This window comes from Leptosomus discolor, chromosome 20 (genome assembly GCF_034619465.1).
Source record: "Leptosomus discolor isolate bLepDis1 chromosome 20, bLepDis1.hap2, whole genome shotgun sequence".
In the NCBI taxonomy this organism is placed as follows: Eukaryota; Metazoa; Chordata; class Aves; order Leptosomiformes; family Leptosomidae; genus Leptosomus; species Leptosomus discolor.
This window is the reverse complement of record NC_141410.1, coordinates 2,550,055-2,573,824: the sequence shown is the minus strand read 5'-3', so window position 1 is coordinate 2,573,824 and position 23,770 is coordinate 2,550,055. Positions and strand designations below refer to the sequence as shown.

The 23,770-nt window shown below is 56.5% G+C and overlaps 1 protein-coding gene across 1 annotated transcript; it reads left to right on the top strand.

The window, feature by feature from the left end:
* Positions 1–12,741: 12,741 nt before the first annotated feature.
* On the top strand, positions 12,742–18,519 carry LOC147414038 (peptidyl-prolyl cis-trans isomerase H-like). The gene is made up of 9 exons (XM_086476317.1): positions 12,742–12,807; positions 13,410–13,474; positions 13,839–13,862; positions 14,374–14,418; positions 14,861–14,903; positions 15,881–15,995; positions 16,700–16,863; positions 18,254–18,352; positions 18,451–18,519. Exons 1-9 carry the CDS (start codon positions 12,742–12,744, stop codon positions 18,517–18,519), a joined length of 690 nt encoding a protein of 229 aa, XP_086332443.1.
* The last annotated feature ends 5,251 nt before the right edge of the window (positions 18,520–23,770 follow it).

The window sequence follows — 23,770 nt, the reverse complement described above, 5'->3', positions numbered from 1 at the left end:
ATGGGGTAAGTGTGTCTTCGCAGGCCGCCAGTGCAATCAGCCTCTGGGCTGCTCTGCTCCTTTCCTTTTCTCTTGACTTAGTTTTGCAGTCCTTTGAGTCTGTAGAGAGCTGACTCAGCTCAGTGAAGCGCCAGCAAATCCCCACCGTTTTTGGCCTTCCATTCGATGATTTCCAGAGAGGTCTGGAATTGCCCACGAAGACACTTTGTCCCCGCTTCCATAACAGAGTCTTTCAGATCTGTGGCACTCCAGACTCTGGGGAGCTCCTCCTGCTTGATGAAGTGACAACAGGGGATGTAATTGTTCTTTCGTTTCCCTGGTACTTCTGGTGGCATCGATAGGCTTTTGAAGAGAGGGACGACCTTGTTCCCAGGCTTTCTTGCAGATGGGCAGACCCGTGCTGATGGGTGGGGTCCCCTTTAGGGCTGTCCTCAGGCCCAGGCTTGTTCATCATTTCTGCTTGGAGCACATGATCTCTGGCCAAGATCCAGCTTGAGACCGGCAGCTTTTCCCTTCTAGGGACGAGGCCGGTGCCACCTCGCTGACTTCCCAGCCAGGTTTTAGGAACTGCCTTTCTGCAGCCTGCTGCCTCTCAGCTGCCTGGAGACAAGGAGGGCATCTGCCTTGCCCAGCTTCAGCCAGCTGAGTCAGTTACTTGTCCAGACCCTTTAAAATCAGCCGGGAGAAAGAGGCGCTGGTGGGTTTGGGTTCGGAGGCGGGTGCAGAGGCCTGGCATGGAGACCCAGGAGGACGCCCGCGTTCTCTGGCTCAGGGTGAGCTGATGCGTGCAGCAAGTAGCGCTCCCGTGAAAACCGCTGAGGCGGCACCCAGTGTCACTGCACGGTCTTGCTGTTGTAGGATGAGTCGGGAATGGCCGTCCAGCGTTTCGGACCTGTTTCTTCTGCGTTTCAGCGTTCCTTTGCCGGTGCTTAGGCCTGTGCTGGCTCCATGCCGTTCCATCTCCAGCCGGTTCCCCCACTGCCCCAGTCCTCTCTGCAGGCCAGATCCGCGCTCTTGACGTTCTCCTGAAATTACTTCATCATTGGCATCTTACCTTTTTTGGGTTTTCTCACAGTTTGAAATGTAAATAAAGAATTTTGTTAAATATGCGTGCAGAGCACATCAGTTGACGTGCTCGGGAAGAGATTCTTCTTCAGGTGAGGAGGACTGCAGAGTCTTCAGCAACGTGTGTTGTCCCTAGCTGGTTCAGCAGGGAGCTTCTACTGGGCGTGGTGGTGCGGGGCCCTGCTGCTGGGCGATTGCGAAATGGGCAAGAAGGGGTGAAGGGAGCATGGCAGAGCACGGCAGTGCCGTGCTACAGCAGCTCCTTTACTGGGCAGGTAAGTCGGGCTGCCTGGCAGAGAGGTTCTTGGCGTCTTGGGAACAGCCAGAGCCTTTCTACACGCAGCCTTGCTGAAGCACAAGGAATTGGCGCGGCGCAGGCTCCATCCCCGTGAGTTTGCTGGGCTCTGGGGCGAGTCGTGTTGTAAACAAGCGTTTGTAAAACCTCCCCTGGCGCGTGGCGGCACGAGGCCGTCGGGCTGTCGTGTGGCACGGGCGTTAGAGGAATTTACCTGGGTGCGACGTGGGTGTTAGGGCAGGGCTTTGGGCTGGGAAGCCAAGAATGCTTATGCTCTAGGAGCAGAAATTGGGCCTCCTTATCCTGCACAGTTACCGAGGGCGCAGCTGAGGCTGCCGGTCGGTGGAAAAACTGACTTTCTCCTTCCAGAATTGGGTTGCAAGCTGACCTACCTGCTGGGGGACACGCAAGCGCCCCTCGGGGGGGCTGGGCTACGGCGTGAGTTTCCTCATCCGGCAGATGAAAACGTAAGGGAGCTGGGACAAAGCCTGTTCTGTCACCTGCAGGCGCTTCATACCGCCCGGGGACGTCCTGCCGCTCCTCGGGCAGCAGGAGTGTGTTGTGTGGGGCTGTCTTGGGGAGGTGCGGGCCGCGCCCTTTGCTTGGGCGTTACCCAGCGCGAGGTGGCAAGCGCTGATGTGCTGGAGGACAGATCCTGCAGGCGGGCTTTGGTGTGCTCTGTTGTCTCGGGGCTGTTTGAAGTCCTTGAAGCAGGCTCCGGCTGTCGGGATTTCCAGGTCTCCATTCCTGGGGCTGCACAGCTCCTGAAGTCACTCGTGCTCACTTCTGTCCAGCCCGAGGCATCTCGCCTGCTTGTACCTGCAGAATCCCAGGTGATGAAAGAAACACAAAGCACACCGTCCCTTTCCTCTGCAGCCCCGAGAACGCTTTCCAGAGGGGTCTCTCCTGTGGGAGGAGGGTTAAAGATTCCCAAGAGCGAGGAGCAAACTGGAAGCTGGTGACAGCTGTGAAATAGAGGTGACCAAAAAGAGAGAGGCTGGGCTGCCGGTGCTGCTCGGGAAATGTGTCCAGATGGCCCTTCCCTGGGGGGCTGCTGAGGCAGGAGCTTGGCTGCAGGCGGCTCGGGGGAGCTCTGCCTGCCAGCTGCAGTGCTGAGGTTTGCACTGCTGAGGCGGGTACCCAAATTCACTGTACTTTTTCCTGAGGGAAAGCAGCGTATTGCTGGCTCCAGGCTTGATCTGGGGAGTAAAGAGTGAATTTAGCATAGCTTAGTAGTGAGCAGCAATTAGCTAGCTAGACCCAGCACAGGATAAGGGAGCAGAAGCAGCCTTGAAATGTTTGAGACAGTAGGAAGAGCTTGGATGAGAAAGTACACGATGAAGAAGACTCTGAGCCTTCCTCCGAAAGTCCCCAAAGGACGACCACCAGATGACAGCACGCGCGCGCCAAGAGGAGGAAACGTGTTATAATACTTTCTGAGAAACAATTATAATATCCCCAGCTATTCTCGGAACTCATTGCAGACACTCATGAATATGCATGTTTTGAGGTAATACATAGAGTTGTAGAATGTGACCCGTGTGCCAGCTAGGAGGAGCGACCCCCCTTGCACCCAGCGCCGTGCTAAACAGACCTGCTTTGGAACTCTCTGCGAGTTAGAGAGTTTGCCTCCACGCTTCAGGGGCAGCAGCTCTTTCTCAGCCTGATGCATGTGTTTCTGTCACTGCGATCAGCTAGTCTCGCTTCCCGCGTAGCAGGGGTCACAGAGCTTCCCCAAATGAACATCCTCGCAGGCTTCATCACCGAGATTTGAAGGTGTCTCCACAATTTCCTCCCCTAGGGTCCCTTGCATGGTGGATTCCCTATTTGCCATTGTATTCTAAGGCTTGTTTTTCTCTGGACTTCCTGAGCATCGTCCAGTTTTGATATCCTTCTGGTTTCAAGGTCACGGTCCCGATGCAGATCCCTTGCGGGACTGTATGACTGTTGGAAAGCTCTTTCCTTCGTTAGCCGACTTGGAGATCTCCTGGAACCGTAAGTGACCAAGATAGCTTGACAAGGCCTATGGCCATACCCCCCCATCGGTTCTTGCGATGGGCTGACCTTGGCCCCATTCCCCCCCTGGCCGTGGTGTAACGTGGGAAGCTGGGTCCCTGGCTTCCAGTTTTCACGCTAGGATGGGGGAATGGGCAGTCCTTTGGGGGTGATGTTGCAAGGGCTGATGCCGAGGGGATACGCCTTGGTCAGAAAGGTGGTGGAGTGATGGGTCAGCTCCCCGATACCTTCTTGGTGGTTGCCGGTGAGTGAGGTTTGTCTCCTCGTCTGAGGGAGGAGTGACGTAGGCAAGGGCAGGGCTAGGAATCTGTGACCGGCAAGCCCATTTTTCAAGTGCCCGAGGAAAGTGACTTGGTGGACAAGAAGGCTGGGTTTCCCCCGGACCTTGGCCCTGGGGAATTCAGCAGAGCTCTTGGATCTCTCTGAGCCCACGTAAGGTGAAGACGTAGGGGATGGAGGCAAAGAGGAGGTGAAATGAAAGGTGATCCTTAGAGAAGGGCTCAGGGGAAGGGAGGGCAGCTGCCCCCCAGTCTCTCCCCCTCCCTCTGGCAGAGAAGCTCCCCTGGGCAGGAAGGATGGGATGCTGAGGAAAAGGCTCATTAAAGACAAGGCTGCGAAGAGCCCTCTGGCCCGGGGCTGCAGCCTGGCTCCGAAACGGCTCCAGCAGGAGGCATTTCTTTCTGGGAGGAACTGCCCGGGCAGGTGAAAGCAAAGGAGCTCCTGGGGGCGCAGCGCAAGCGCAGGCAGAGGGAGCCGAGCCTGGGCCCTGCATCTGCAGCGTGGAGGGGCCGAGGGGCACCTCAGCCAGGTCCCAAACTGCCGTGGGCAAAGCGCAGACCCTTTGCCCTCCTCCCCGCGAGGGCTGGCACGGGGCTCGGGACCTCTGCGCGCTGCCCGCCCCCTGGGGCGGGGGGTTAGACCCGGTCCCCCACCCGGCTTCAAGCGCCAAGCGGGGCGCTTGGGCCCGTCCGCTCCCCGCCAGCGCAGCCCCCCCCCCGCCGCCGTTCTCCGGGGGCTGATGGCGATGCTTTAACTGCACTCAGGACGTGTCTGAGGCAGCTCCGCCACGTCCCCCCCCCCGGCCTCCCCGCCCCGCCCCGCCCCGCCCCGCCGCGGGGATTAACGCTGCCGGGCTCCCGCCTGCTGACTCCCGCTTCTCTCCCGGCAGCCGGGAGCGCCGGGGCTGCACCCAGCCCTGGGAGCGGGGCCGCAGGCGGGGGCCGCCCGCGCGGCCGCTCTGCCCCGTGGCTCCAGGGCTGTGGTTGGGATTGCCCCCGGCTGGGGAAGGTGCCTTGAGGCCCCTCCGTCACTCTTAGCGAGCGTTCAGGATCTCCCCTCTTTGCTCCTCTGGATGTCCAGGTCCCCTCCTTGCTGCTGCGCCTATTCCATTTCCCTCGCCCCCTCCATCTCCCTTCTGGCCCCTGGACCCGTCATCCTTGCGCTCGGAGCCCCTCCTTTTGCCCCCCATCTTCCTTCTCCGCACGTTCTCGTCCCCTCCCTCAGTGCTCGGGTACCTCCCGCTCCCCTCCGCAGGCTTGCACGAAGCAAAGTGGAAGGGGGAAGAGCAGGAGCAAAGGGGAACGACCGGGTCCGAGTACAGATCGAGGGGAGCGCAGAAAAGTGGGCACGTGCTGAAAGGGAACTTCTCCCATTTTCATTTCCAAAGCTTGTAGTTTTGGACTGGACAAGGAACTGGGGTTCAGGGGGAGATCCGGTGGCTTCACCCCCTTCCACCCCTCTTCCATTTTACGGAGTTTATCTACAAATGCCAGCCTCCGGGGGGATCTGGGGTGACGCACGCACACCCTGACGCTTGGGCGAGTTGCAAAAAAGCTGTCGAATCCTGTGGTTGAACTATATGACAGAAATCGCCAGGTCAGCCGATTTGGCGATTGCCCCAAGAGCCCAAAAGCCAAGATTTCACAAACCTCTTTCCCCGTGCAGCTGCGCCATCAGGGTGATTAGAAAAGGGAATCACTGTAGAATCTTCTGTCAGGTTAACATCCATCCCCTGTAATTCCTCCAAGCGGTCAGATGTAAAAGGAAAGAACTTCTGGTAAAGCACATGTAATTGAAATTTCAGTTTTGGAAAACTTTTGCTCTCCTAAGATAAAAGCAACAAGCAGTCAAACGACCGACCTGTTTTAACCCAGCTTTCAAATATTTCCCCGCTCTGACTACTAGGTAACAGGCATTGCACTTGGTAATCCAAACAATTCTGTACTGTCCAAATGTAGGCTGGTAGTAGAGGACTCTTCCTTGAACAATTCACAGACAGTAATGCTCTCCAAAACACGCCACTGTTAAAAACACTCCTATATTTACAAACGAGTGCTGATGCTCTGGCTCTCCTGCAGCTGGAGGCTGTGGTCTCTCCGGGCAAAGCTACGTTCGAGTACCCAATCTCAGAAGCTTGCGAGGGGGACAAGCCTGAGGATGAGTCTTGGCTTGCGGCTTCTCCTTCAGGCTTCACGTCTCGCGTGGCCTGCAGGGTGCTGAGAGAGCCTGGTGGTTCTCGTGATGGGGAGCTGAAAACAAAACAAAGTTCCTCTCCTGAGTCATTCTGCAAACTCCATCTGAGCCTCCGCCACCCGCACGGCCCCAACGCTCCTCCCAGCCTCTCTGTGAGGCAGCGCAGGGCGACAGTCGGTGCCTTTCGCTTGGACCAAGTCTGGGATACTCCTCCTCCTCCAGCCAAGGAGCTGGCGGCCCTCATCTACCCCAGAGCCTCCTCAGACTGTCCGTCACCCTCCATGGCACCCGCAGGCCGTCACCGAGTCCACTGGGCTGGGTCTCCAGCAGGCAGGGAGCGGAGCTGCAGAGCCCCTCTGCCTTCCCTTGCCCATCTGGCGCGGATCGTGGGGATCCCGGCTACACCAGCAGAGAAACAGCTCGAGCTCCCTCCTGCCCCATAGCCTGGGACGTGAGTCACGCAGTCCTGGGCAGCAGCGGTCCTCTACGGCTCATCACCTCTTGTGTGAAGACACGCTTCCAAAAACCCTGGGCACCAAGCTGATCTCTAAATCCCACCGTGGGCCCCGACAGAGTTTGAAAATGTCACTCCTCCGTCCCATTAGCTTCAGTCTTTAAACACAGTCTTTAGAAACGGAGTCAGCCACCAGCACGGCATCTCCCCGGCTGAGGAGGACCCGTCTGTGCGGCAGCTCACCTCGCTCCAGTCGGTCTTGGCTGGCAGCTCCGTCTGGGTCTTGGCCAGCGACGTCTCCGTCCCCCAAATGCTGGAGCTGCTGCTGCAGCTCCTCCACCTGCTGCTCCAGGGGCTTCCTAAAAGCACGTTGGGCTGACAGTGAGACACTGACGTGGAGGCCTGCCTCCGTGAATTTAAGGCTGGCTGGGATCTAAACCCAACACCACGCTGCTCTGCACCTGCCCTGGGCAACAGCGAGGGCAGAAAGAAATCAGGACGTCCTGGCTGTCCCCACCTCCCAGTGGCACGTGAAAGGTGCGTGCTGTGTCCGGGATCCTCAATGCCAGCGGCACAAGAAAGGGCCCTGCCGGCAGCTGGAGGGTAAACCAAATCACTGGGCTGGCAGGAGGGGCCACGCACCTTCTGAGGCAGCTGAAGCCTCCAAAGCTCTTTCAAATCTGACACAGAGGGGATGGGGGGAGCTCTGCCAGGGACACTGGCAGGTCCAAAGGACACAAAGGAGGTAAAACCCGTGCTGCCCTGACTCCTTGAGCCCGCCTAGGGCCAGCCGTGGAGCTGCAGCAGGGAGCTGCAGGCTGGCCCAGCAGCATTTGCTGGCACACGCCTCCCCTCCGCACCCAGCACAGCCCTTCCCCAGCTCTGGGTACCTGTTCAGCCGCTCCTCGTGAAGTTCTTGCTGCGCACAAGCTTCATTTGCTCGGGTCCCCTTCAATTCCCCCTCCAGGAGTTTCTTCTCTGAAACATGGGCCTCTGCCAGCTGGAGTTGGTGTTCTGAATCCTTTAGCTTTTGCTGCAGCTTTGAAATCTCGGACTGAATTTGGACATGGATTAAAAACCTTCTGAATGTATAGGCCAGGATCTGATACGGATCCCTTTGATCCCTCACTGTCTGAGTCACAGGAACAAAAGGTTTCCATGCTTCTACTCAAAGCACTTCTGCACGTCTTGGTGTCAAAGCCCATGAGAAGCACCACCTCTCCAATGGCTACCAGACACTTTATCGGGAATTAGCAATAATAATCCTTTTCTGCACCTCATTTGATCCTGCACACTTCAGAACCCAACCCACTGATTAGTGCAAGAACACGGCAGAAGTGATGCCACGGAAAACACAAGCTTTTGCCATTTACCAGGTAGCAAACTGCAGCACATCTCCTCGGCAAGAAGGTGGTCTGGGCTTCCTGGCCTGCCAGCCCTACTGCCAGTATTTTCAGAGACCCCGAGTTTTAGAGACAAGAGTGGAGCCATCAGATTTGGCTTCTATTATCTTGGGTATGCTCCCACAAATAACAGACCTTTTTCCTAAAATATTTTGGGAATCTTAAGGGCGTTTAAGTAGGAAGCGGGGTAAAGCCAGTCAGTGCATACGCGTACATACAGATGTCTAAGCGCGTCTCAGGGCTTGCCAAAACCTTTGCAATTCCATCAAAAGGGGGCAGTGCTCACCTCACCCCTTCTTCTACTCTGACGGCCTCGCTTCCTAAGGCATCACTCACCGCTTGTGCTTGGGCGGTCTCCTGCGCCTCTCCCAGCTGCCGACGGAGGAAAAGGTTTTCACTTCTCAGCTTGGCCAGTTCTTCCTGCAGCTCTTCTGCCTCCTCGATGGTGTCTTTCGTCTCCTGGTCTGTCTCAAGGAGTACAGCATGCTGCTCCTTTGCTTGATTCTGGACCTGAAGTAATTCTCTTTGTGTTACGTGTAAAGCCGATGTCTTTTCCGAGAGGGCTTTTCTCAGTTCTTCCACTTCTCTTTCAGCTCTGCTCAGCTGCTGAGACAAGCTCTGGTTGGTTTCTTGCACCAGAGACATGTGCTCACGCACGCTGAGCAATCGGACAATTATTTGACACACTTCCGCATCAACGATATCTGACGGCTGATGGCTTCCAGGGCTCGGGTGGGAAGGGGATGAACACGACCCTGTCTGTTCAGAGATAAAGAGCACAGATTGGCAGAACTTAGGAAAGCAGCTCAGAAGAGGGGAGAGGGGCAGCATTTCCGAGAACCAGGACTCCCACCAGCTTGACGTCAGCTTAGAAAAGAGTTGTCAACAACTCTGCATCGGACATGACTCGAGGAAAGGTCTGATTTCACGCTGGCGTGTAGCACCGTCCTACGAGGAGGACGGCAATTTAAAATGTTTGGGTTTACGTACCGCCCCCCCCGAGCTGTTGCTCTCCTCGACGGCTTCTTGGTCTGGTGGCGCCTTACAGAGGGCAGACTCCTCGCCCCAGCGGCCGGTGTTGGGCTCCTGCACCGGCCGCAACGGGGCGCAGTCGATGGTGGCGGCCGCAGGGTGCAGCTGGTCCCGGCCGTGCGGCCGGAGCTCATCGGCACGACGGCTCCCGGAGGGCTCGGGCACCACCCGCGCCGTCCTGCGCCGCAGGAACCGCCAGATGCTCTTCATGGCCCCGTGGGAACGGGCACTGCACGGCCTCGCCTCCCCTCTCTCCGGGCAGCAGGGGCCGGCAGGACTCGGCGGGCGCTGCTGGGGGCCGGCTGCGAGCGGCGGAGCCGAGCCCCGAGGATCGGCAGGGCACGGGCAGCTGCCTACGGGCTGAGCTCCACCGGCCAGCACCAGCTCCACCAGTGACACCAGCACCAGCACCGCCGGCACCGGCAGCACCGCTTCCACCAGCTCCACCAGCAGCAACAGCACTGGCTGCACTGGCAGCACCAGCACCGCCAGAGCCACTGGCACAGCACCAGCAGCACCAGCAGGTACGGTGTGTGCAGGGACTGTGCCAGCGCCCCAGGTCTAGTGGACCTGTGCGCTGACGTCATGAACGGCTGAGTGACATCATAAGGCTCTGGGGGCTGGGCGGGGCAGAGGGGCCCGCACGCTCAGAGCCTCTCTGCACACACACAGCCCACGGGGCCAAGGGGAAGCGACTGGTGTGCCCAGCCCCCCTGCGCATGGATTTGGGCACACGCTGCACCCCTGGGTGTGATGCTGGGTCTCCCCGCGCCCCTCAACGTGCCTTTCTGTGCACCCAAAACCCCTGGGTGTGTGGGGGTGCCCTTTGGTACACCGTAGAGCCTTCTGTCTGTCTGCCAGAGGGCTACCCCAGGCCACCAGGGTACATTTTGGGCTGCTCCGAGACCCTTGCTCGGCTTTTTGGGCTTCCCCTGCACGTCTCACTTAGCCTTTAGCTGCTCCTGCCGCCCGCGGCTGTGCTTTTCAGGGTGCCCCAGCCCCCCAGGTGTGAATTTCAGTGATCTCCACGGCAATTGCACTGCCATTCAGGACGATAAAGCCCCTAAGGACGCCTTTCTGAGCAGCCCAAGGCCCCGCGGTGTGCCTTTCGGGCTCCCCCAACTCCTTGCTGTGCCTTTGGCTGCATCTCCAGGCCCCGCCGTGTGCTTTCTCCTGCACCCCATCTCCCTTGCTGCACTTTCTCCTGCACCCCGTCTCCTTTGCTGTGCCTTTCACGACTCCTCCGTGTACCTGTCAGGGCAACCCGGTCACCATGACGTGCCGTTTGGGACAGCCTGGACCGCTCGGGCTTCCTTCTGGAGCACCCACAACCCCCTGGCTGCTGCCCTGGAGCCACCTCTGCTGAAGGCTGCCGGAGGCTGCAGTTCCCTGCTGTCGCTCTTCCTTCGTTTCCGCTCCGTCCCGTTGGGCTTGGGGGAAGACGGCCTCGAACGGTGTCGATGCTCCTGCTGGGTCTCTGGGGGCGTTGCCGTCCCCGCGAGCAGGGAGAGGCAAGGGGCACTGGTGTGTCAGAGCTACCCCCGGCAGCCCGTCTGCAGTCAAAAGGGATCTGTTCTGGGCACTGCCTTAGGGTTGGACGCCTCCTTCGAGGCCGGGCTTAAGAAGAGGCGCAAGGAAGGGCACCCTCAAGGGGCCTGGTGCTTTTCTTGCGTTCCCCGTGGGCTCGAGGGGGTGAGCGGCGAGTGCTCTGTCCGAGGCTGAAGTCTGGATTGGGGCCCCTTGTCAGAGTCTGGTGGAGACAGAGGATGGGGGTGGGCTGGGAGCGGGCACTCAGGAAACGAAAGAGGGTCCCGGGTGGAGTCACCCTGGGGCAAAGCCTTAGATGTTCCTGGTGTGCACGCAAGGGCTCTTCCCCCGCGGGAGACGCGGCGGGGAGCCAGCGGGGCCCACGGGGACGGCAGAGTGCAGAGGGAGTCCCGTCGGGGTCTGGATCACGCTGCACGTCCTCCCCGGGCACCTCCCAAGCGCCCCAGGACCCCGTACAGAAGCCTTGCCCGTCAGCAGATCAGCAGCTCCCCCTCCACTTAGGCTCCTCGGAAAACTCTCCAAGAGTGGGTTCCTCCCCAATATCCAGGTGGTTAACAGAGAAGGTAATCCTTAGTCAGGGTCCCCGTCGTATCCACAGAGCACCTCAAGGCCCCTCTCCTTCCTGGGCGCGCCGGGATGCTGATGTTCTCCAGCAACAAGCCCAAGGCCTTGCCTTTGGTCAAGGGCCGCACAATGACTTTCACGGTCGCCTGGGTGCATGTCAAGCCCTTCTCCCCAGAGGTGCTGTTGCAAATCTGCAGCGGTCAGAAAAACTTCTTGGAAGAGTTAAACCCCCGACAATCCCTGACTAAGATACCGAAAAACTTTACTTGCATTTCTCCTGAGTTTTTCTTCCCCTGCAAGGATGGTTTTAGCTGTTTGCTGAGCAAAGCTGATAAATAGCTGACATCTTGCCAGACCTTAAGGAGACAAAGCTCCAGACATCAAGGAGACGCCTCTAGTACAGGACTGATTGTTACAACAGGTTGCATCAGAGAAGGGGCCCAGGTTTGTGCTCAAGAAGAAGGATTCAACTGGTGGACAGGTGAGGAAGACTAGGAACGCTGGGAACTCATCACCACTCAGGGAATCTGACGGAGGGGTATGATTTCTGTGTATAGGAACTGATGTGTTTTGCTGGCCCGTTGGAGCACGGATGGAAGGAGCTATCCCCCGTGCTGCCCGGCGCCGTCATAAAGAATCCCCGCTCGATAACGCTGAGTTGTTGTTGAGTTTTCTCAGATTCATTCTCTGCACCCAGTTAGAGAAGTAGAGACGTCCTTTATTAACGCTGCGCACCGGGGACACGGGATCCTTCCCAAGGATGTCCGCCTGCACACTGCAACCAACGAGTATTTCTATATTCAATTCATACGTATTTAGCTTATACAATGCATATTCATTCTCTTCCTCTCGATGACTGGTTCTTCTTTCCTCGCTTCTGATGCAAATTAGCGCACAGCCTCTGTCCATTGTTCCCCTTTGAGTAGGGGCTATCATTTGGGCAGGTGGCCCGTGAGTCGGAGGTCTCGACCGCTCCTCGAATTGACTGCGGATGGTCAGGGAACACGTCCTTGGCTCGCAGCTGCTTTGGTCATGATTCAAGGATTACACACAGCGGGTACCGTAATAAATCCTGTCTGGCAGACATCTTGGACTACAACAGACTGTCCTTGTTTCTAACCACGAACAGAGCATTGGTTAATGAAGACCTTCGGTCTGGGATTTTACAGGGGCGTGCTAGCAGCATTGGCAATAGAGATTGTATTTCGTATTTGATCATTTATTCCCTTTGAGACTTACTTTCCCAGCATAATCATTAGTCTCTCCTACTGCTATTCACCAATTAGAATTCTTGCTCTTCAAGGCAAGGTGGGAAGAGCAAGGGGGTCGCTAAGCAGTAGCCCCAAATCCTCAATCTGGTGATGGCCGCAGCAGTGCCGCTCGCCAGCGCTCCCTGAAGTCTCCCGTGGGGCACTGGAGCTGGCCTGTCTACCCTCTGCGCTGCAGCAGGCCCGCACTAAGGCAGGAGGAGACGTGCTTGAAGGCCAGGCCCTGCCCCCTGCTGAAGCCCGGCCCTGCCAAGCTGCCCAGGAAAGCCCCGGGGGCAGGAGCCATCCTGGAGGCAGCAGGCTGGGGTCTCCCCCGGCGGGGCCGGCGCCAAGGGCCAGAGGGCAGCAGCCCGGCCCTGCCAAGAAGGGAGCCGAGAGCTGCCCACGAGGGACAAAGCCCAGGGGAACGCCAATCTCCTCAAGCCCTCCGCAGGCCCCTGGCACCCTCCCGGCGCCGCCCGGCCTGGCGGGTCGACTCCGGGGCGGGCCGGGGCCACAGAGCCCCGGCTGCGGGGCCGCCAGCCCCCGCCGCTGCCCGCCGGCAGGCAGGGAGGGCAGCCGAGGGAAGGCGCGTGCGCGCCCCGCCTCCCGCTGCCGCGGCCGCTGCCGGGAGAGGCGGCCGCGATGGCGGTGCTGGCGTCCAACCCCAACAACCCCGTGGTCTTCTTCGATGTCGCCATCGGCGGGCAGGTGGGCGAGGGCGCCGCCGCCCCGGCCCCGCCCCGGCCCCGGCCCCGGCCCCGGCCCCTGGGGCTCTCGGGAGCCGCGCGGCGGGGCCGGGGGCCGCGGGTGCAGCGGGAGGGGCCGGCGGGGGTGCGGTGGGGTGTTGCGGGGGTGCAGCGGGAGGGCGGGGGGGGCTTGTTGGGGAGGGGAGGGGAGGGGAGCGGCCAGGGGTGCAGGGCGGGGTCTTTTTGTTGGTGGTGCGGGAGGGGGTTGGCCGGGGTGCGGGGGGGGCTGTTGGGTCTCGTGGGGAGTGTAGGAGCGCAAGGGTGGGGGTGCGCTGGGAGGGGGCGGTCGCAGGGTCCGTCGTGGGGCTGTGAGGGGCGCAAGTGGTTGGAGGGGCGCGTCGGGGTTCAGCGGGGGCTGTGGGGTTGCAGGGGCGCGTGGGCAGGGGCTTGGGGCAGTGCTGCGGGGGAGGGGTGTGGAGGTGCAGGGCTGCATCGGGAGGGGGCTTGCAGGGCTGGGGTTGCAGCAGGAGGCTGACTTGGCGGGAGTTGCCTGGGTGCAGCGGTGGGGAGGCCGGTGGGTGCGAGTGGGGCCCAGAAGGCTCATGTGGCCGCCGTCTTGCCCAGGAGGTCGGCCGCATGAAGATGGAGCTGTTCGCCGACGTTGTCCCCAAAACGGCGGAGAACTTCAGGTGAGGAGCGGCCGGCGTTCCTGCGGCTCAGCCTGGAGCCGGCCTGCGAAGGGTTTTCGGTGCAGGAACGTCTCTGGTGGCAGAGCGACTGCCTGCCCCCGCGAACTGCTGCACCTGCTTTGCTCCTCTCTGCGTTGCCAGAGAGATGTGACGGTGCAGCATGCTGATCCCCGGGGGAGCCCGTCTGGCTGGAAGGTGAAGGCCTCCGGTCCCTCTCTGCTCCCTCGGTGGAGCTTCCGATAGGCCCAGTGCATCTATGAAGGGGGCTGCCTTAAGGTCACGGTAGGGCTCTCCTCGCCGCCCGGTTATTTTGCCACGGGCCGACGGATGTGCCTCACGCTCTGCTCTCTTTTTTGTTTTCCAGGCAGTTTTGTACGGGGGAATTCAGGTGAGTGGGTTCTAGTGGGTCTTTTTAAGTAGGCTACTGCGAGAAAGAGGGCTGGGCAAGTAGGAAGAAGGGTCACTTGGGATTTTCTCTCACTGTCCCAGTACAAAAGGAAAGAGGGAGAGAAACCTGCTGGGATGAAGTTGTGCCGGGCTCGTCGGTGGGTCGCGGAGGTGGCAGACTTTGCCATTTGGGCATGACTGTGTTCGTGCTCAGGTCGCTCTAGAACGGCCTGTCTGCAACTCGCAGCCGCCCGTGCTGCAGCTTGCCGCGGGATCCCGTCAAGGTGATGGTGTGGAGGTTGTAGGGAACCACGTCAGTTCATGTGCAGGGCCCACCGGAGGTTTCCCTGTGCCCCCGAGAGCACCAGCTGAGAGCCAGGCTGCAGCGCTTGGTTGTGTATCAAGGCAGCTGCTGAGGTACAGGGCAGCCCTTTGGGGCTCCGGATCCCTGGGAGGGTTTTGCGTGGGCTGTCCAGTGAGTCGCAGTGATGTTCCTGTTTATTTCCTTGCAGGAAAGATGGTGTCCCTGTGGGTTATAAAGGAAGCACTTTCCACAGGTAATTCCCCTGCTTTTGTTCAGGCACCTAAATAGCAGCCTGAGCCAGCTGGGGTTTTGAGACGCGCCTTCAAGGCGTTACTGGTCTGGGAGGCCTTTGTGGGTGGCAGCTAATTGTCCTTCTGTAGCTGTGGGGGATTTGGGGGCGCTGTCAGACGTGTACGCTGGGGTCACTGGGAGGGATCCCCCGTTCCTGGTGGGCCAGGTCAGAGATCATTTTCTGGCATCTGTCACCTAATCGCTGTCCCTGGTCGAAGAGCAGTGGCTCCCAAATCACCTGATAGCAACCAGTAGTTAATATTTGTGGTAGACTTGAGACTGTAGCGTTCGTAGGCCCTGATAACTTCCGTGGTGCTGCTGCGAGGCCAAACTCCTTTTTACCACGTAGTATTCTTCTTGAGGCATTTGTCTGCTGAGAACTAAGTATTCTTTTCCTTGTTTAGGGTGATAAAGGATTTCATGATCCAAGGAGGTGACTTTGTAAACGTATGTACCTCTGTATTCCTTTGGGGCTTCTCCTGCGTGGTGTAATAGGCACTGTTTCCAAGGGTGCGTGCTGATTTGGGGGCTCTGTTGGCTCTCTTTTGAGGTCCCCAGTAGTCACTGGAGGTTTCCTTGTAGCTTTGCTGCCATCTCACTGCAGCAGGCTGTAATGTACTTGGAAAGGAATCGTGAGTCTTGTGTGCACATACCCTCTCCTCCCCCAAAGAGTTCCTCTCTAAAAAGCCCCGTGGCAGTACAGCTCGAGGCTTTTCAAATTGGCAAAGATTTTTTTTTTTTACCCTGTTGTCCTTCCCCGCCTTCTCCTGTCCCCCCGAACAAGAAACCCTGCGAGTTTGTCTTTGCTTTGCGGAGAGTGACCTTAAGTAGGCAACCGAGAAGCATGTGGTGCAAGAGATCGTTTCCGTGCAAACGAACTTTTTGTCAGTGAATTGTGCCAAAAGAGGACAGAGTTTGTGCCGGCAGTGGTGGTCGTGCTCTGAGTTGGGGAGAAGCAGAGTGTGTGGGGAAGGCTGGAGGACCGCGGGGTCTCTTGGCTGTCCTAGGACCCAGTAAAATGATTTCATTTCTGGAAGCGTTTCAAAACGTGAGGGGGCGTGATGAAGCTTTTTTAATCCAAACTTCCTAAAACTTGGTTGTCTGAAAGTCGCTGAGGGGAGTGACCGCACGGCGGGCGGCTCAGCCGCAGCAGACTTTAGGTGGTCGCTAATTGCGATGCTGCTGCGATGCCCCCGCGGGCTTTATTTCTCCCCCTGGAGCTGCTCAAGCATTAGGGCTTGCACCAGACATTGAATGTGTTGGCTCCTGGTGCGTATCGAGGGCAGGGGAGCATCCATTTGGGGCAGAGTTGAGCCCTGTCCTTTTGCGTGAGGCTTTTAAATTTGTGTTTTAATAAACTGAACCGTTGGGTAGCGCTGGCTCAGAACAAGCGCTGAGGCTGACGGGGCACCTCTGTCACCCAGGGAGACGGCACCGGAGTAGCCAGTATATACAGGGGTCCTTTTGCCGACGAAAACTTCAAGCTGAAACACTCTGCTCCTGGGCTGCTCTCTATGGTGAGTAGAAAACACTGCCGTTGTAAGACGGAAAAGCTTTAGGTACTTTCTCTGTGCCCTTTTCCTGGGTGTATCAGGTCTTTGCCAGGCAACAGACATCTCCACCGCTGGACCCAAGGGCTGAAAGACCGGCTGTGTGAGTGCTCGTCAGAAGGCTGCTCGTGGGTTAATGCGTGGAGGAACAGCGAAGTCCCGATGATGATCCTGCAGCGTCCTTTCTTTTCCCCCGTTGGAGGGCTGGGGCAGGCTTTGCTCGATGAGCTTTGAGAAGAGCTTGGTGGCTCTTGCGGTTTGTGTAGGGTGGCAAGCGGTGGGGTTTTCTTCCTCCCCGATGCTGTTACCGAGCACTGACCTCAGCAAGGGGGAGGCAAAGAGGTGGGGCGTTCCGAAGCCGTAGCAGCGTTCCCAGGGTGCCTTTGCTAACATAGGCTTCCTGTTCCACGCTGTAGGAAAAACTGCAAGCGTTGCCCGTTGCCTGGTAGGAACAGTACCCTGACTTTGGCCACAGACAGCAAGCGGAGCCGGTGCTGCAGCGTTCCTGTCCGCAGCTGCTTCTCGCCCAGCTCTTTCAGCTGCCCTGCCCTTAAAGCACTTGCTTAGAGCATTCGCCATGTGCATTAGTTACTCCTCCCGTTCCAAGCACGGCCCAGAAAGAGGTGTCACGACACAGCTAAGCGAGCAGTGTGCCGTGGCGTGGGACGAGGGATCCCGCGCTGGTCTCGGCAGCTTTGTGTGAAAGCGGCGTGGCTCCGGAGTCGCTCTGCCGGGCCAAGCCGTGGTCCCTCCCAGCTGGGTCCTTCCGCAGCTGGCTAGCGATAAGTAAAAATGCTGTCAGTTTTTCGTTACGTGCTCCAAATGTGACTGGTTGGATTGGAAACCCGTCGTGTTCGGTGAGTACCGGCAGCGGCGGCCTGGCGTCCCGGCTGAGGGACACTGCCTGTGGCGCAGCTGCTCGAAGAAACAGCCGGGGACTGCTTGTTCTTCGCCCCTCGCCTGTGGAGCACGTTTTAAGAGGGATCGTTTCCTTTGCCCGTTTAGAGCTCGGAAGCCAGCCCTGACGTGGCCAGTAGCTTTACACTGCACCAGACTTTCCAGCGGGACCAAAAGTGCATGTACCTGTGATGAGTGGCGGGGAGCAAAGGTAAATCCGGCCGTATTGAGATGGAAGAATTTTCTCATTCTAGGTAAAATCGTCGATGGGCTGTTGGTCATGAGAAAAATGGAAGTAAGTTGAATTTGCCTATTTCTCCGCGAACGTCCCCTTGGGCAAGTGGTACAGAGGATTGACAAGGGTGGTTCTGTTCTCTGCCGCTGTCTGTTTACAGGGTACCAGGGAACAGCAGCGTTGATAACTGGTGTTACCGGTTGTCGTTGTTATAAAATGGCAGGAAAGGCGTTGAGGCAAATGCTGTCCTATAGATTGACTTTAGAAATGCTGTGCTGTCGTGGTTGCTGGTTGGTCTTTGAGCGGGGATTGTGTTCCTGTGGCTTTATTTGCGACGCTTTGCATTTGTTGGGGAAGCTGAATTGAAAAGCTGTTCCGTCAGCAACCCAGACGAGGGTGTGAAGCAGATCACTTCTGTGCCGTTGCCCGGGATTATTCCGTGGATGCTGAATGATCAGTTCTGCTGATCCGTGATCAGCGTGTTTGATAAGAAAAATGAAAGTCATCTCCTGAAGGGCTTCCAGCGTCGTGACTGGGTGTCTGAGGAGATGAGGAGATGTAACAAACAGCGGTGAGATCGAGAGAGGCGAAACTGAACTCCCTGGCCCGCGCCTGGCTAATGTGCGCAAGGGCCTCCACCCTCGGTCTGGGAAGCGGGGCGAGCACAGAGCTGACCCCCGTCCGGTGTTGAGAACAGGTCCCGTGCAAGGAAGGGTACGGCGCGGTGTGATGCACGTGTTGCTGACCCTCTTTGCCAGGAGCACCGATGGCAGGGTTGCGGTGTGCCTGCCTTGTGCGTCACTGCAGCGAGGGGCGAGTTGAGGGAAATAAGTAAGAGACTCAGAAAGGAGCAGCTGAGTCCAGCAGAAGGAGAGGTTCAGAATGAGGGTTGCTGTGGGACTGTCTGGTGTTTGGATTCCGCAAAGGCCGTACAAAGGCAAGTTTGCTTCGCGTGTTGCAGCTGTAATTAGTAACTTTCAAGCTTTAGGCCAGAGCAGCCTCAAGCGACGTGATGCCTGCTGTATCTCAGGAGGAGCTCTCTGGCTTTAGCTCTGTGCCTTCCCTCCCCTTGGAGGGATCGGGGTCTGGTCTGTATCCCAAACCTCTGCCCGCAGAGAGAGTGCAGCAGCTTATGGCTGGGTCCGTTGCCCAAATGCGTGATGGTGCTTCTGTGCGACTCGGAGCTGTGTCTGGATTTCCCGGTTCCTGATGCTGTAGGCATCTCTCTCTCAGCCGGTCTTGGAGTACCTGTCACTCGCGGGATTTGCCGAGCTTTTATGAGGTTTAACGCTATACGTTTGTCTGTCCTCAGAATGTGCCGACGGGTCCAAACAACAAACCCAAGCTGCCGGTTGTGATCTCCCAGTGTGGGGAAATGTAGAGCAGTGAAACAGAAATGGGGTAAGTGTGTCTTCGCAGGCCGCCAGTGCAATCAGCCTCTGGGCTGCTCTGCTCCTTTCCTTTTCTCTTGACTTAGTTTCGCAGTCCTTTGAGTCTGTAGAGAGCTGACTCAGCTCAGTGAAGCGCCAGCAAATCCCCACCGTTTTTGGCCTTCCATTCGATGATTTCCAGAGAGGTCTGGAATTGCCCACGAAGACACTTTGTCCCCGCTTCCATAACAGAGTCTTTCAGATCTGTGGCACTCCAGACTCTGGGGAGCTCCTCCTGCTTGATGAAGTGACAACAGGGGATGTAATTGTTCTTTCGTTTCCCTGTTACTTCTGGTGGCGTCGATAGGCTTTTGAAGAGAGGGACGACCTTGTTCCCAGGCTTTCTTGCAGACCCGTGCTGATGGGTGGGGTCCCCTATAGGGCTGTCCTCAGGCCCAGGCTTGTTCATCATTTCTGCTTGGAGCACATGATCTCTGGCCAAGATCCAGCTTGAGACCGGCAGCTTTTCCCTTCTAGGGACGAGGCCGGTGCCACCTCGCTGACTTCCCAGCCAGGTTTTAGGAACTGCCTTTCTGCAGCCTGCTGCCTCTCAGCTGCCTGGAGACAAGGAGGGCATCTGCCTTGCCCAGCTTCAGCCAGCTGAGTCAGTTACTTGTCCAGACCCTTTAAAATCAGCCGGGAGAAAGAGGCGCTGGTGGGTTTGGGTTCGGAGGCGGGTGCAGAGGCCCGGCATGGAGACCCAGGAGGACGCCCGCGTTCTCTGGCTCAGGGTGAGCTGATGCGTGCAGCAAGTAGCGCTCCCGTGAAAACCGCTGAGGCGGCACCCAGTGTCACTGCACGGTCTTGCTGTTGTAGGATGAGTCGGGAATGGCCGTCCAGCGTTTCGGACCTGTTTCTTCTGCGTTTCAGCGTTCCTTTGCCGGTGCTTAGGCCTGTGCTGGCTCCATGCCGTTCCATCTCCAGCCGGTTCCCCCACTGCCCCAGTCCTCTCTGCAGGCCAGATCCGCGCTCTTGACGTTCTCCTGAAAGTACTTCATCATTGGCATCTTACCTTTTTTGGGTTTTCTCACAGTTTGAAATGTAAATAAAGAATTTTGTTAAATATGCGTGCAGAGCACATCAGTTGACGTGCTCGGGAAGAGATTCTTCTTCAGGTGAGGAGGACTGCAGAGTCTTCAGCAACGTGTGTTGTCCCTAGCTGGTTCAGCAGGGAGCTTCTACTGGGCGTGGTGGTGCGGGGCCCTGCTGCTGGGCGATTGCGAAATGGGCAAGAAGGGGTGAAGGGAGCATGGCAGAGCACGGCAGTGCCGTGCTACAGCAGCTCCTTTACTGGGCAGGTAAGTCGGGCTGCCTGGCAGAGAGGTTCTTGGCGTCTTGGGAACAGCCAGAGCCTTTCTACACGCAGCCTTGCTGAAGCAGAAGGAATTGGCGCGGCGCAGGCTCCATCCCCGTGAGTTTGCTGGGCTCTGGGGCGAGTCGTGTTGTAAACAAGCGTTTGTAAAACCTCCCCTGGCGCGTGGCGGCACCAGGCCGTCGGGCTGTCGTGTGGCACGGGCGTTAGAGGAATTTACCTGGGTGCGACGTGGGTGTTAGGGCAGGGCTTTGGGCTGGGAAGCCAAGAATGCTTATGCTCTAGGAGCAGAAATTGGGCCTCCTTATCCTGCACGGTTACCGAGGGCGCAGCTGAGGCTGCCGGTCGGTGGAAAAACTGACTTTCTCCTTCCAGAATTGGGTTGCAAGCTGACTGTCACGGTTTGAGGCTGGGCCGGCCACTAACGAATGACAGACGCTCTCTACTAACCCCTCTCCCCTCCCAAAAGGGAAAAGGAGAGAGAACAAGGGAGAGAGAGACTTTACGGTTTGGAAAAGAAAACTAAAACAGCTTTAATGGAACAATAACAATAAAAGAAAAGATAAGAATAAGAATAAGAAAAAAAATGAAATCTATACAGTATGTACAAATATAGACAAAACCAATAGCGAACCCAACTCCCCCCCCCCCCCCCCCCCCGATGACCATACGTCATCACTACACCGCAGGGCTGGCACTGGGGCAGTCCCAGGCTGGACTCGGCAGCAGACAGGGACGGGATGCAGGAGCTGGACTCAGGCACTGGATTCAGGGATGCACGGATCAGTCCTCCTCAGATGTCGGCCATCGAAGAAGAGCGAAGGGGAGCGAAGGGGCGAGACCCTCGTGATCTCTCAGCTTTATACTGAATATGACGTCTATGGGATGGAATACTCTGTTGGTCAGGTTTGGGTCACCTGTCCAGTTCGCTCCTCCCTGTAGGTGCGACCCTTTTCACTCCTGGCACCCCAACACGCAGTACAAGATTTAGCAGTGACCTTGGTCGCCATAAGAACAAGTATAAGCAAGGGCCTCTCTGCATCCCATCCCTTGGTACGAACTATAAACATCAGGCCTTATCACTGCTGGGAGCAGTCACTGTCTGGAAAAACAGGCTGCTGTTTCAGAAAGTGCTGGTAGTTAGAGGGGACTTAACTGAAAAGTTAAAGCACTAAACCAGAATTAGTTCTGATTTAGCCCAAAGCAGGACATTCCACCCCTTATTCCATACCATTTACGTCATACTGATTACTAGCTTATAATTTGTCTTTTTACATGAAAGTTCATTAGGTTTGTTTAGTTCATGATTATGGATTTCCATTCTTCCATAGCAGTCTCTCAGGGCAGGAAAGATGTCATGAAGTTCGTTGTGGTTCGTGCCCAGGGTTTGCAAGTCCATCTCGAAGAAGTTGTTGGACGTCACTCGATGAGGCTAGCTCCAGTTATTCTGAAAGACACTTATTGAACACTGTTAGTATTATGTAGCAATTAACACTGTACAGGTCAGAATTAAGTGTTCTCACCCAAAGTGAAATTCCCTTGAGGTACACATTGGACTTCACCATCCTTCATCATTACCCACCAAGTATGACCAGGTCCTTGAGCGAAAGCAACCCCACGAATGGGTTTGCCTTTGCCCGAAGCAGGAAATACCCACACAGTTTTTCCCAACAAATTCCTTTCACACACCACAGGGACTTTATCCCCTTCAACTGTATGTAGAAGGTCGGATTGGGCAGGACCGGCTCGATTGATAGATCCTCTGGTGTTAACTAACCAGGTGGCTTGTGCTAAATGCTTGTCCCAGTTTTTGAAAGTTCCACCACCCATTGCTTTCAGAGTAGCTTTTAATAGTCCATTGTACCGTTCAATTTTCCCAGAGGCTGGAGCATGGTAGGGAATATGATATACCCGCTCAATACCATGTTCCTTAGCCCAGTTGTCTATAAGATTGTTTTTGAAATGAGTCCCATTATCCGACTCAATTCTTTCTGGAGTACCATGTCGCCACAAAATTTGCTTTTCAAGGCCCAGGATGGTATTCCGGGCAGTGGCATGAGGTACTGGATATGTTTCCAGCCATCCGGTGGTCGCTTCCACCATTGTAAGCACGTAACGCTTACCCTGGCGGGTTTGAGGCAATGTGATATAATCGATCTGCCAGGCCTCTCCATACTTAGATTTCAACCATCGTCCCCCATACCACAAAGGTTTTAACCGTTTAGCTTGCTTAATTGAGACGCATGTTTCACAGTCGTGGATAACCTGCGCAATAGCGTCCATAGTTAAATCCACCCCTCGATCACGAGCCCACTTGTACGTCGCATCTCTTCCCTGATGTCCTGAAGTGTCATGGGCCCACCGAGCTAGAAACAGTTCACCTTTATGTTCCCAGTCTAGGTCTGTTTGGAACACTTCCGCAGCCTGATCCGCTTGCTGATTGTTTCGATGTTCCTCAGCGGCCCGACTTTTAGGTACGTGAGCATCTACATGACGTACCTTGACAACTAGTTTCTCCATCCGGGCAGCAATGTCTTGCCACAATGCAGCAGCCCAAATTGGTTTACCTCTGCGCTCCCAGTTATTCTGCTTCCACTGTTTCAGCCAACCCCACAAGGCATTAGCTACCATCCATGAGTCAGTGTAAAGATAGAGTACTGGCCACTTTTCCCGTTCGGCAATGTCCAAGGCCAACTGGATGGCTTTTACCTCAGCAAACTGACTCGATTTACCTACTCCCTCAGCCGCTTCTGCGACTCGTCGTGTGGGACTCCACACAGCAGCTTTCCACTTCCGACGATTCCCTACAAGGCGGCAGGATCCATCAGTGAACAGAGCATATTGCTTTTCATTATCTGGCAACTGATTATATGGTGGAGCTTCTACAGCACGTGTTACCCCTTCTTCTGGTGTCATTATAAAGTCTTTACCTTCTGGCCAATCAGTAATGACTTCTAAAATTCCTGGATGATTGGGGTTTCCTATCCGGGCCCTCTGTGTGATTAAGGCAACTCACTTACTCCAGGTAGCATCAGTGGCATGATGAATAGAAGGAACCTCACCCTTGAACATCCAGCCTAGTACTGGCAACCATGGTGCCAGGAGGAGCTGTACTTCAGTACCAATCACCTCCGAAGCAGCTCTGACTCCTTCATACGCTGCCAGTATTTCTTTTTCAGTCGGGGTATAGTTGGCCTCAGAGCCTTTATATCCTCGGCTCCAAAATCCTAGGGGTCGACCTCGAGTCTCCCCTGGTGCTCTCTGCCACAAACTCCAGGTTGGACCATTATCCCCAGCTGCAGTATAGAGTATATTTTTAATGTCCTGTCCTGTTCGGACTGGCCCAAGAGATACGGCATGTACAATCTCACGTTTGATTTGTTCAAAGGCTTGTTGCTGTTCAGGGCCCCAGTTAAAACTGTTTTTCTTTCGAGTCGCTACATAGAGAGGTTTCACAATCTGACTGTAACCAGGAATATGCATTCGCCAGAAACCCACAACACCTAAGAAGGCTTGTGTTTCCTTTTTGTTAGTTGGTGGGGACATAGCAGAGATTTTATTAACCACGTCCATTGGGATCTGGCGGCGCCCATCTTGCCACTTGATTCCCAGAAACTGGATCTCTTGTGCAGGTCCTTTGACCTTGCTCCTTTTTATGGCAAAACCGGCGTCTAAGAGAATTTCAATGATCTTCTTACCTTTCTCAAAGACTTCTTCTGCTGAATTACCCCATATAATGATGTCATCAATGTATTGCAGGTGTTCTGGAGCTCCACCCTTCTCCAGTGCAGAACGGATCAGTCCATGGCAGACGGTAGGGCTGTGTTTCCACCCCTGGGGCAGTCGAGTCCAGGTATACTGGATACCCCTCCAGGTGAAAGCAAACTGTG